The following is a 13,350-nucleotide window of genomic DNA, read 5'->3' as shown; positions in this document are numbered from 1 at the left end:
TAAAGTTACTTCCCTACTTTATAAATCACCATTACTGTGGAACTGGTGGGCAGTTAGAAAATTTTACTACTAACAGAGATACAAAAGTGGGCAGTAGATATAAAAAGGTTGACTACCCCTGGTGTATCCTCTGACACTGCACGGTTTTTAAAAATTACAAATGAGTTGTGTTTTACACACCAACAGAAGCTTTTCCCAACCATTTTTCAATTATTGCACTGTGAGCCCTCCAAGAAAAGTAACCCTTTTGGCTTAGGAAGCCCAAAGTTACCAAGTAAAAGGAACAGCATGTTCACAAGTTTGCAAATAGTCCTTTGAAAAGTAGCATAGACAGCATCCTGGACCTACTGGAAGAACACAGCTTTAAAAAGGTCCTTCCCTTTTCTCAGAAGGATTTGTCAAGTTTTGTGTGGGCGTTAGACTCGTTTCTCAATCTGAGGTATGTGTGGAGCCTTCCTCAAAAGAACACTTTTAACATGCTAGGTTATAAAGCAAGCCAAATGCGTTAAAATATAGTTTTCAAAATATTTTTTAAAACAACTTTTCAATGCAATAATATCTGATATATGTGCCTTTTTAATTCATTCATTAAATAACTAGCATAGGGCTTAACAATTACTCTAACTTCAGAGTTGTGACAAACCAGATTTTGAGAAATCTGAAACAACTCTGTTGGTGGTGTCTACTTGTAACAAACTCACAGGTATGGTTAATACCACTGTGCTTGGCTGCCTGCCTTTGTCCTATTAAAAAATGTTAAGTTTCCGTTACTGGTTAGTGAAAATAAAGATGTAATTTTTTCCCCACCCAAATTCCCAGAACCCCTGAAATTCTATCCGTAGACAAGAAATCCTGTTAAAGGTAAGATGAAGTTCAAGATGGTCTCCCCGGGGATAAGCGGAGGGGCAGTAGGCCAGGGATTCCTGACACCCTCACTTCATCCTGAGACCTTCTTGGGAAAGCCACTGCTTTCCCATTTCCTGTCCTGATGCTTTAGAAACGTTCTGTAAAGCCATTTGAAACCACGTCCTTTTTCAAGACAATCCTGACGACAAGTCCAAAGATTAGCAAGGACCTTTGATGTGTTTCTTCAACAACTAGAACCATTGTCTACAAATCCAGGGGCAGTTAATCTACTAATTCTGAACTTTAATCGAGACCTTGTTCCAGTTGCCCCAGTTGGTTGAGCTTTAGGGTTAGGATTTTTTCTTCTCCAAGGCTGCCCAGGAGGGTCAGTCCATGTTCCTTCCCGCTTGCATTTTGGACACATGCTTCTGCACTGTGGCTCAAAGGCAACTGGGCTCACACACATCCCCTCTCCGGTCCTCACGGGGCAGCTGTCATCTTGCAAGCGCTGTCATCGCATGCCATTGCAGGGGCAACCCGGCAGGCGGGCCGCCCTCCATAAGCAACCCCCAGCCCCCGCGTAGCCACGGCCAAACTGCGGCGCCAACACACAGGAGACGCGGGAGTCGGGGTTCTCGGGTTCCAGCAGTGGCGCGGGGAGCTCGCTAGCCCACGCTCACGCCCCCACCCCCGCCGTCCCCCGCCACCACTTGGGCGCACGTCCCCTGCAGTGCAGGCGGCGGCCCCAGTCGTCGGGACGCTCAGCCGCGTTTCCCCAAAGGCGTTGCTGGCCGCCCCGCCCCGCTCCGCCCCTCGAACCCGGCGAGCCCGCCACTCCGTGGGCTGCAAAGTTCCGCAGCGCGAGTCCGTGGAGGCAGCGCGCCGGCTCGGGCACGGCTGGGCTCCGCGCCTCTCCGGACCACGCTGACCGCTGGCCTGGAGCTCCAGCGGCGCGGACGGACCGCGAGCTCTGCCGGCCGCCACGCTCTGTCCCGCACCCGCGACCCCCGGCTGCCCGTACGTTCTCCATCCGCAGGGTCGGCCCGCAGCCTCCAGTGCGCCCGCGCTCTCCCTCTTCGCAGGCTCCGGCACGTCGCCGCCACCAGCCAGCATGGCCCGTGGCCCCGCTCAGCCCAGCCCAGGACCAGGATCTCAACTGCTGCCGCTGCTGCCGCTGCTGCCGCTGCTTTTACTGTTGCTCCAGGATGCGGGCGGCAGCCACACAGTCCCCGCGCGGGCCGCCCCTCCCGTGGCCACCGACGGCCTGCTCAGGGACAAGGACCCCCAGCGGTTCATGGGGGTCACTCCCATCGCTTTGGGCCCCGGCGCCCAGGACATGGTTGCTGTCCACATGCTTCGGCTTTATGAGAAATACAGCCGAAGGGGCGCGCGGCCTGGAGGGGGCAACACAGTCCGCAGTTTCAGGCCCAGGCTGGGTAAGTAGACCCCCGCCCCGCCCGGGTCCCTTCTCATTCTCCCATTTCCTCACTTGTCTGCCTACCCCAACTACTCTGCTTTTCCTCTTCTATTCATTGTCTCCTTTATTTACTCTTTCATTTACTCTTCACCAAGCTCCTTATGCCAGCCCCTGAGCCCCCGCGGGGACGCTGAAGTAGCACAGAATGGCACAGAGCTCCTGCATCTGGGGTGCTGCCAAGCCTGGGAGGGTGTCACACTTGCTGGACACAGACCACTCCATACATGAGGCTGTAAGCACAGGGTGAAGATGGGACTGGACTGGGGAAGCTGATGGGTTGGGGACCCAGGTCATAGGAATCAGTTGTGTTGGCTCTTGACAGATGAGGAGGGCACTGAGGAAGGCATGGCAGGTGAGCGTGAGGCAGCCCTGCTAGAAGTTCCAAGCACTCGACCCAGATGGAGGGTGTGAACCTGTAGCTGGGGACAGTGGTTTGGGGGCCGGGAAAGCAGAGTGGACTGAGAGGGCCTTGGGTGCTTAGCCTTGGGTGCACAGGGCCTATAGGGCCCTGGCATGAAGTATTCAGACTATGGGAGTTTGAGGAAGGTCCCGAAGCTTGGGCAGGGGACACCCCACCCCTCTGAATAGATCCTTTCCACTTTGCCCACAACTTGAATGGATCTGGACAGAAGCCATTTGCCCAGCCTTCCCTGTGCCACTCAGAGAGCTCCACCAGATTACAGCCTCAACCATCTGTCCACCTGGGCTGGGCCGCCCCTATAGACCCTGTGGTGCAGACCTGGTGGCAGGGGTGGTGTGAAGACCCTGGTTGTCATGGAGACTACTCATGGTCACAGAGTGCCATTCTAGAAAATATGGGTAAGGGTCCTTTGCAGCCCTTGTGGGGGAGGAGGCCATTCTTTAGAAGAAAGCCCATCAAGTATAACATCAACATTGGGGCCAGACATCCTGGGGTCAGATCTGCCACTGTTGATCACCGGCTTTGTGACTCAGGATAGCATCTGTGGCCTTAGCCAGGCATGGTGAGCTTGGCCTCAGAGAAGCATGCCCTGGGGGCCCCTGCCACAGATAGGCCCTGCTCCCCCACCTAGCACTGAGCAGGCTTACATGGGCTCCAAGTCAGCCAGATCCAAGTGCATCCTCCCTGGTCCCTTTTACTCACCACCTGGTGTCCATTTCTGCAGCATCATTATTAAATTAAGCCACTCAAGACTGATCTGGCTTGGGTGTGACCTTGGGTAAGTCGTTAAAGCTCTGTGGACTTGAGTGTACTCACCTGCAAAATAGAGACTGCATGCCAGTATCTTCTTTCTGGGGTTGGCGGGAAGATGAGATGAGGTCATGTGTATATGCTAAACGCAGCCTTGGCCTGATTAGGTGCTGGAGCATCTTGTTCCCCTGGGAGTACAAGGCATTTGTGTTCATAGAGGTGTAGACTTGACTTTGCACCCATTACGTCATCCCTCAAAGCCTTGCAGTTGAGGAAAGCAAGGTGGCAAGGTCACTGCACAAGCACCCCCAGTGAACCCACCCACTTGCTGCATTCCTGGGCTGGAGGTACACAGTTTATCTCTCTGTTTTCATTGAGTGGAGGCAGTACAAGGAACAGTGAAACCCAGGATGTGAGCCCTGAAAAAGGCCTGGAAACAGTCCTTCAGATCCAGCCCACCCACTTTAAAAGAAGAAAACTGAGGCAGTGAACGGGGCTGTTCACAGTGCATATGGTTGTTGCCTCCCATCTGCTAGGACAGTGCTATTTTCACTGTCATCTTCCTCCCCCAGCTGCATCAGAACTAAGCCCAGGGTTGGGAAGACTGAGTGTGGGACAGACAATGTGGGAGATTATTCTGGACCATTTGGGACTGTGACAAATCTAACATTCTTGTTTGGAACCACTCGGCAGCCAGCCACTGGGTCTGTGCTGTGCTGTGCCTCACTTTAACTCTCTGAGCATCGGGGGTTTTGTGTGTGCAGTGGGCACATGAAGATTCAGTAGGACAAGGCGGGTTTTTTGCCAGGCATACGGCAGGCCCCTGCAGCCTAGGTTCTCACCCCCTCCCTGATTCAGTTCAGTTGTTTCTTGCGCAGCCCCTCAGCAGCCCTCAGAGGTGCTGCTTCCTGACCCAGCTGTGAGGAGGTGTGAACCTGGGCAGGGACCCTGCATCTTACAAGTGAGGCGAAAGAGTGGGGGCTTCAGTTCTGGAACTGCTGCCTCAGTGGGCTGGCACCTCTTCCTGAACGGCTGCAGTGGCACTGTGGTCCTCGCTGCCATTAGGCCATAGAGTTCAAGTGCCCAGCGCAGGCTCTGAGCTGGTCTGGCAGGCTCCAGATCCTGAGTCTGTGATCTGGATGAGGAACTGAACTTACCCATGACTCAACTTTTTTCACTTCTAAAATTGGGCTAATAATTCTCCCCTTCTTATAAGGTTTTTTAAATAATCTAAAATATGTCAGGCACTTAAGACAATGCCTGATACATATAAGTGTCAGTAATTTATTAGCAGCTACTGTTATTGCTCCAGGCAGCCCTCCTCCCTTCCATTGCTCCTTCAGGTACCTTTTGTACCTTATAAAGTCTACATCAGTAGTAGAGAGAGCCTCTGAGACTGACACCCCTGCTCCAGATGACCTGTGTTTAAATCTAATCTTTCCACCTACTTGTGTAATATTGGGCAAGTTACTTACTCACTCTCGGCTTGATTTCGTCATCTCTAAAAGAAGTGTAATAATACAAACCTATCCGTCAATCTGTCAAGAATCACACTCATTTCACTTCCCCAAGTCTTTTCTGAGTACCTCAGTGGGCGGCAGTTGCTGTAGGGTCAGAGGACACAAAGGAGCTTAGACTGCTGGCCCTGCCCAGGAAGCCCGGGAGCTGATGCGGGAGGTAGGAGTCAGCTGTGGACAGAAGGTCTGATGGAGTGACAAAGGGCTGGGGCTGGGGGTATTCTTCAGGATCCCCAAGGGACAGCAGGGAAGGGGCTTTGCATCAGGGTCAGAGAAGCCTTCACAAAAAGTGAGACCCCAGACAGACTTGGAAAGGGCATATGGTGTTTAGGCAATTGTAGAAGTTGAGCAGTCCACTGTGTGCGTGGAACTGGGAGGACTTTGGTTTCAATAAGAAAATAAGGTGAGGAGAGAGGCAGGGGTGGAAGTGGACCAATGGGCTATAACCAGGCCATCAAGAGCCTTGAGTTTCATATAGGCAGTGGGGCAGAGGGGTGGGTATATACACTGAGAGGGGAGAAGAAGGAGAGAGAAAGGGGAGTAGGGATGGGGAGAGGGAGAGGGCGAGTAAGGGGGAGAGGGATAGGGAGACAGAGAAAAGGAAGGAAAGGCAAAGAGGCAAGAGTAGGAGAGAGGCAAGGGAAGGAAGAAGGAAGGAGAGATTCAAGGGGAGGAGAAAGAAAAAGAAGAGAAGATTATAAAAGAAATTCTTACTTACTGGAGAAAATCTAGAAATCATAAAACATCACAGTAAAGAAAAGAAGTCCCTAATCACACACCCAGATATAGCCAATGTCAATATATGGCTTTTAGGATCATATTTTCAACATGTGGGTAAAATTTGTTATATCCTCATTTGAAGATACCTTTTTCTTTTCCATTATCAGTCACTCTAGATTTTATGCTTTATTGGCTATTTGCAATTTCTTTTTTTTTTTTTTAGAAATTGCCTCTTGTTATTGAGATTCTTGTCTTTTTCTTACTGATTTGTGGAGGTTCTTTATGTACTAAAGACATTACACTTTCATTTATAATGAATGATTTCCTTGTGAAGCATGTGTGACCTGCAGGGTGATGGTGCTTTGAGGTCACAGTGACAGGTGAAGAAGTGGAGGAGTGCAGCATTCAGGGTGGTTATGGACAAACAGGACACAAAGCCAAGGGGAACTAGGATTGGTTAGATGCAGGGAGGGGACAGGTGGCAATGCCTGTCACTGGGCATGAAGTAGGGAGCAAAGTCATGATTGCAGCAGTAGCTCATGATGCCACATGGCCAGTATGTTCTTTTATTTTATTTTATTTTTTTATTTTTTCCATTGATTTAACAGAGAGTGGGGTGGGGGGAGAGAGAGAGAGAAGGAAGCATCAACTTGTTTTTCCACTTAATTACATTTTAGTTCCATTTTAGTTGTGCATTCATTGGTTGCTTCTCATATGTGTTTGTCCTGGTGACCTAGATGGCCCGGGATGACACTCTATCCACTGAGCCACCCAGCCAGGGTACCAGTATGTTCTGAGCATGTGCTAAGTGCTAGGCACCATGCTGCAGTCTCCACAGAGATGATCTTACAACTCCAGCTGATACGTACAAATAATTATAGCTGATTTACAGGTGAGGAAACTGAGGTACAGGGTGGTTCCATGACTTGCTTAAGGCCCCAGAGCTAGTAAGTGATACAAGCAGGATTTTAACCCAGACTGTGGGGCCTGCTCAGTTCTTGTTAGTTCTCATCCTTTCTCTGTGGAGGCATTGACCAGCAGCTACTTCCTCCAGCTCATGGTGGGTGGTGCTTGTCTTCAGTGAGGTCCTCACTTCAGTCACCCTGGTGGCTGTTTCAAGGACAATGGGTGATGGAGCAAATCTCCAGGTGGCTTGGGTTCTTTTTCTATAGGACAGAGCTCACTTGCTAACTGACTGAAGTAGACAGAGCTAGCAAAGACTCCACCCTTCCCCCGTCATCCAACATGGGTTTCTGAGCACTGACCATCACTCGGGCCTGCTGTTGAGACCCAGGGGTCCAGCTGTGGACAAAGCTGGCAGAGCCCCAGCTTTCTCTGTGTGTGTTCTGGGGGAAAGAGAAACAGTAATGAAGAAATAGCTATCAGGTGTCGGGAAGTGACATGAGGACAAATGAAGCTGGGTACCATGGAGAGGCCTAGTGCTGGGGTGGGGAAGCTATGTTGGTGAACTGTCACGCCAACCACAGGTCAGTCCAGATGCTGCAGGTACACAGCCACCGCTGCCAGAGCTTCTCAAACTTCTCTGCTCTTCAATCCCAGACTCTCCCCATCCAGGGGAGGAAGACAGTGACCAGGGAAGTTTGGGAAGTGCTGGACTCCAGATATGACACTCAAGATGGCAGAGTTTGGGGAAGCCAAGTTTAAATGTGCATGAAGACTGTTGCTCCTTAGGGGTGGAGCAGGCTACACCTCGCTGGGGTGTGGGGGCCACCACAATGCTCTGTGAGGCTTTTCTGGGAACTAGATAAGGCAAGGTCTTCAGAATGTTACATAAGCCTTAAGTGGCACTTTCTAGGACCTCCTTAAATGTGGTTTTGTCCTTCCTTCCTTTCTCTCATAGTCCCTTAAGAGTATGAGAAAATTCTCGATTGAATTATACCTCTTTCCCAATTTAAATACTTAACCTTAAACTGAAGATTTTAGTTAAAAAAAAATCCAGCTGACCGTATGGGTGCACAAGTCAGAACATGTGGCCCCAGCATCCCAGCATACACACACATTCCTACACCCTGGAGCTCGGTCCCCTCCCGGTCCGCCCAGCAGACTGAGGCTGGCAGCAGGACAGAGGCAGCAGGAGAGATGCAGCTGACCGGGCAGCTCTGGTCTCTGGCTAGTCCACAGCACGCAGGGCAGCCTTGGGAATGACTCTACTCTCCCATTCAAACTATAGAGGGGACTTAGCCATTCAGGGAACTCATGCTGCCAGGCCAGACAGCTTCCTGGGACTGCAGACCAGGGGGCTTGGCTCTGGGGCCCTAGGGGTACACTTGGTAGAACCATAAAAGAAGAAACCAAGGGGTGGCTGACAGTCCCAGGACACAGGGCCCAGAGCACTCTCTAGCTTCAGATGTGCCATTTGAGGGAAGCCAGTCCCTATCATGGCTTGGGCCTCTGGAGCAACCTGGATGTTGGAAATTTTGTCACATGACCTTGTGCAACCCTGATTACTTTCTTTGTAAAATTGCTCTTCATAAAACAACCTTAAAAGCCGTTAAGCAGAACAAATAGCAGACACCCACATGACTGTGCTCTTAGGCCCTTTGCCCCCAGCAGGCACTCAGGATGCTAGGAAAGTATGCGGCTGTCCACTTATTGCATCTCATTGGGAAGAACGGCCGCATGTCATGTCTGCAGAATAGGGCGAGGGCTTTGACAACGCAGGAGGAACTGCCGTAGAGGTGCTTGGGCCCACCCCAAACCTTCCCAAATGCCTGATCCCACCTTATCTCATTAACGAAGGTGTCAAAGATCATTTGTTTATTGAAAGACACTGGAGTATGTGTGCGGGGTGGGTGACAGGAGTTTTAGGGTGTCGAGCACCTACATTGTCTACTGCTACATTTCCTTTTCTGCAGTGGGATATTGACACTCCCTGACCTCTATGACCTTGATTTCTCAATTTATTCATTTATCCTCAATTTATTCATTGAGGATAACAAAGGGCGCCCTCATCAGTTTAATGTGAGAATGACATAAGGTGAGGACAGCCTGGCAGGCCTGGAAGTGCTCCCTGTATGGGTGGTCATCTTCCATCCCAGTCCTGGGCAGGAGACCCGATGAGCATGGGGCCCATGGAGGAGAAAACCTAACAGGCTGTGGTCTGTCGTTCCCTTGCAGAAGTGATCAACCAGAAGACCCTGTATTTCTTCAACCTGACTTCCATACAGGACTCAGAAATGATTCTCACAGCCACATTCCACTTCTACTCGAAGCCATGGTGGCCCCGGGCACATGAGATGCCATGTAAGCAGCAGGCCAAGAATGCTTCCTGCATCTCACCCGCACGCCAGCACCTGCTCTTCCGCAGTCTCTCGCAGAACACAGCCACACAGGGGCTGCTCAGAGGGGCCATGGCCCTGGTGCCCATGCCACGGGGCCTGTGGCAGACCAAGGACATCTCCCCCATAGTCAAGGCGGCACGCCGGAACGGTGAATTGCTTCTCTCTGCCCAGCTGGATTCTGGGGAGAAGAACCCCGGAGTGCCCAGGCCTAGCCCCCATGCACCCTACATTCTCATCTATGCCAATGACCTGGCCATCTCAGAGCCCAACAGTGTGGCAGTCACACTACAGAGGTATGACCCCCTCCAGGCTGGAGACCCAGAGCCCAGTGCAGCCTCGAACAGCTCCGCAGACCCCCGCGTTCGGAGGGCCACACAGGCCACTGGGCCCCTCCAGGACAATGAGCTGCCAGGGCTGGATGAGACGCCAGCACAGGCCACCCACACTCAGCACTACCACAAGCACAAACTGTGGCCCAGCCCCTTCCGGACACTGAAGCCCCGGCCGGGGCGCAAGGACCGCAGGAAAAAGGGCCAGGATGTGTTCATGGCCTCATCTCAGGTGCTGCACTTTGATGAAAAGACAATGAAGAAGGCCCGGAGAAAGCAGTGGGGTGAGCCGAGGGTCTGCTCCCGCAGGTACCTGAAGGTGGACTTTGCAGACATTGGTTGGAACGAATGGATCATCTCACCCAAATCCTTTGATGCCTACTACTGTGCTGGCGCTTGCGAGTTCCCCATGCCCAAGGTAGGGGGTGTTCCGCCCGCTGTCTCACTGTGACTCTCAGCTTTACCCGTCATGGCCAGTCCCTCTGCCTTGTGACTTCTGTTTCCTGTCTGTAAAATAGGGACAATAGCACCTCCCATCTTTTAGAGGCTAGGAAAAGGTAGGTAGACAGAGGTCCAATGTGACAGCCTGCTGAGTGGGTACAGCCCACAGACAGATACAGTTGGGCTGTGCTTTAGAAAATGGTGACTTGGTTGAATTTAAGTTTTAAATTAGGATACTTCTTTTGGAAAGGGGAGAAAGCATCTCCGTAGGTATGTATTCTCAGAAAGCAACATGCTACAGAAGTTGAGTAAATAATGTCCCCTGTGGACAGGACAGTTCTTCAAAACACCCTCCACACCAAGGCTTTTGTTTTTGTCCCTGGCCTGGACCTCGGAGCACGGGTGTCTATGACCAGCACAGAGCTGGTGCCAGTGACTTCTCCATGAGGATTCCCTCCTCTATTCCTCCCACTCAGGGCAGGGACCTGCAGGACAACTCCCTCTCTCTGCATGAATCTGCAGAACACACATCATGGGGCCATTTCTATCTATTATGCTGGAAATGTTTTCAGATTCTCACCTTCCCTTCAGGCTAGATTGCAGCTCCACCTGTCCATCTCCCCACTGCCCGAACCGGCTGGCTGCCAGCTGATGTCGTCGGCTCACAGCGCATAATTCTGCTTAGCTCCTCTGCTGAGTTCCAGGTCATGCCTTCTCTTCCAAAAAAGGAATCAGCGCATAAATCCAATTTAAACCTAAATAAATCAGCAAGCTGGGAAATCCCAGACCCAGACTCAGGGCAGCATCACCCTGTTTGGGAATTAAGGGGCTTCTCCTCAAAGCTGTGCATGTACAAGAGAGAGGGAGGGAGGTACCCTGCAGACAGGCGTCTGCTGGAAGGCTCTAGCCCAGGGGTAGTCAACCTTTTTATACCTACCGCCCACTTCTGTATCTCTGTTAGTAGTAAAATTTTCTAACTGCCCACCAGTTCCACAGTAATGGTGATTTATAAAGTAGGGAAGTAACTTTACTTTATAAAATTTATAAAACAGAGTTACAGCAAGTTAAAGCATATAATAATAATTACTTACCAAGTACTTTATGTCGGATTTTCATTAAGTTTGGCAGAATAAATCTTTATAAAACAACTTACTATAGTTAAATCTATCTTTTTATTTATACTTTGGTTGCTCCGCTACCGCCCACCATGAAAACTGGAACGCCCACTAGTGGGCGGTAGGGAGCAGGTTGACTACCACTGCTCTAGCATATTCAGGAGGAGCACTCAGCAGGCTCCAGCTGGCTGACCCTGAACTTACCTTGTCTGTCTGGCTGGCTGCCTTCCCACCTTCCCTGACACCAGCCTGAATCCCGCAAATCAGATGTCCCCACCTCCCTCTTCTCCCTGCTTCCCCATGCAGGAAGCCCTTTTCTTTGACACACTGTATATAAAACTCTCTTTGATCAGCAGTGAGCTGCAGCACACGTGGCTTGGCCCTGTTCATCTTGTCAGAGGCGCTTAGGTAACAGCAGGCTGCATTTGCTGCTGTGACCCACAGCCTTCTGGATGTGACAGGCTGCCTGGTGGGGGACAGAGCTGGCGAGGTCCCAGTGACCCTGGTTTTCAAGCCCAGCTATGCTACCTGAGGGGTCTCAGTCAAATTTCCTAGTCATTTGAAGCCTCAGTCTCTTCACCAGTAAAAGATAGATAATGCCCTATAAGATTGATACGATGACAGGTGGGCGCTGCAGGCAGGGCAGCCCCTGACACCACAGTCAGACCTCACCAGGAAACATCCAGTACAGCCCCATCACGCTGACGCACATGTGTGTGCGGGCCTTCCCCTGAGCGCTGAGATCACGGTTATACGGGAGAACGTCTGTATTCCTCGGACAGGGAAGGCTAGGCAGCCGTGGCCCCAGGCCAACTGTCTCGGCATTTCCTTAGGCCTTCCTTCTAAACACTCCTGCCCAGTTCCAGGCGCTCCTCAGGGAAGTGTGATGATCAGGTGCCCCCAAGTGGCCAGTGCTGTGAAGGCAATGTGAGTTGGAGGAGCGGATAGGCCTGAGGATCTTGCAAACCTCCCAGGAACTCAGCCCTGCGATCTCTCCTTTTCTTCTAGGTCGATGCCTTTTCCAAAGGCTAAGTCGAGGACATGCCGGTAGCGCAGGGGTGGGTGAGGCAGAGACAGAGATAACCATTCTCCTTTCCCACCTTGCAGATCGTCCGCCCGTCCAATCACGCCACCATCCAAAGCATCGTCAGGGCCGTGGGCATTGTCCCAGGCATCCCAGAGCCCTGCTGTGTGCCCGACAAGATGAACTCTCTTGGCGTCCTCTTCTTTGATGAGAACCGGAACGTGGTTCTGAAGATATACCCCAATATGTCTGTGGAGACCTGTGCTTGCCGATAACCAGCCACTCCAGATGAGAGGGCACCTCCGCCCCAGACCCACCGGGCAGCATCCTCGGAGCCCCTGCATTGAGAGCTTGACTACAGGTGCAGCTGCAGGGGCAGGACAGAGCTCACGGGCAGGACAGAGCTCGCGGGCAGGACAGAGCTCACGGGCAGGACAGAGCTCACGGGCAGCCTTGCTGTGTCCGAGGAGGATCTGTCCCCCGGGCATCACTCTGGGATTTTTACTGCTAGTGACTGAGCCTATAAAATGCCAGTCTGAATCCCTTGAAGGCCTCTGGGCATCAACCGCAGCCTGCAGACTGCCCACCGCCCGTCCCCCTGCCCTGAAGGCCTGGAAGCCGAGCGCGTCCACACCGTTGGCTGTTGTGGTCACCCTCTCATAACCTTGGGAGATAACTGCACATCTGAAGACATGAGCTCCCTTCACGTGAAGTAACTTCATTTAAACAAACCCGTGAAGACTCTCGGCCGCACGTTCTGGGAAAAGGGCTCAATCAGTGGTGGTAAAAATGGATGTTTTCTTTTAAACTCCACTGCAAAACCTTTGCTACATACAATATGCACATGTAACCAATTTTGGTTTCTTTTTCTTAATATATAATTTTATTTTAAAACAAAAGGAAAGGAATTGTAACCATTCCCCACAGAGATAATCACACCAATTAAGTGTGCATTGTGTAAACATGCTTATCAAAATAACACCTGCAGTAATATCTTGGAATACTAAAAAATAATCAAGATTTTTATATTTTTATAAATTATACTTTCTATACTGTAGATTGTATATGTTATGTGTTTTTAAAGAAAGTTAATAAATTAAAGGTACAGCGGTATCTTGAAAGCTGAGTGTCACCCATTCCAAACTACTGATTCATCCCATCTGTCAGCATGCCATCTGGTGGCTGCTGGGGACACAGCCTCCCTTAGGGTGAGCTGAGGCTCCCCTAGACAATCTCCATACTCTCTTTTCTCTGCCCCAAACTTGGGAAACCAGCGGCTCCTCTGCCTTCCAGAGTCCCACCCCCACCCCCACTCTCGTCGTGGTAGGACATGGCCCAGCAGCGCGGTAGCCTTACAGAGGTCTCTCACATTCTTAGCCTCAGACGGGACATTGAATGATTGGAAGGG

At 51.2% G+C, this 13,350-nt stretch overlaps 1 protein-coding gene across 1 annotated transcript; it reads left to right on the top strand.

Moving 5' to 3' along the window:
• The first annotated feature begins 1,688 nt into the window (after window positions 1-1,688).
• Window positions 1,689-13,046, top strand: GDF10 (growth differentiation factor 10). Its single transcript, XM_066349695.1, has 3 exons — window positions 1,689-2,282; window positions 8,870-9,780; window positions 12,026-13,046. The coding sequence occupies exons 1-3, from the start codon at window positions 1,958-1,960 to the stop codon at window positions 12,215-12,217; spliced, it is 1,428 nt and encodes a 475-aa protein (XP_066205792.1). The 5' UTR covers window positions 1,689-1,957; the 3' UTR covers window positions 12,218-13,046.
• Window positions 13,047-13,350: the final 304 nt, after the last annotated feature.

Source organism: Saccopteryx leptura, chromosome 9 (assembly GCF_036850995.1).
Source record: "Saccopteryx leptura isolate mSacLep1 chromosome 9, mSacLep1_pri_phased_curated, whole genome shotgun sequence".
Taxonomy (NCBI): domain Eukaryota; kingdom Metazoa; phylum Chordata; class Mammalia; order Chiroptera; family Emballonuridae; genus Saccopteryx; species Saccopteryx leptura.
Note: the sequence above shows the minus strand (reverse complement) of the source record. Positions and strands in the feature narration are given on the sequence as shown.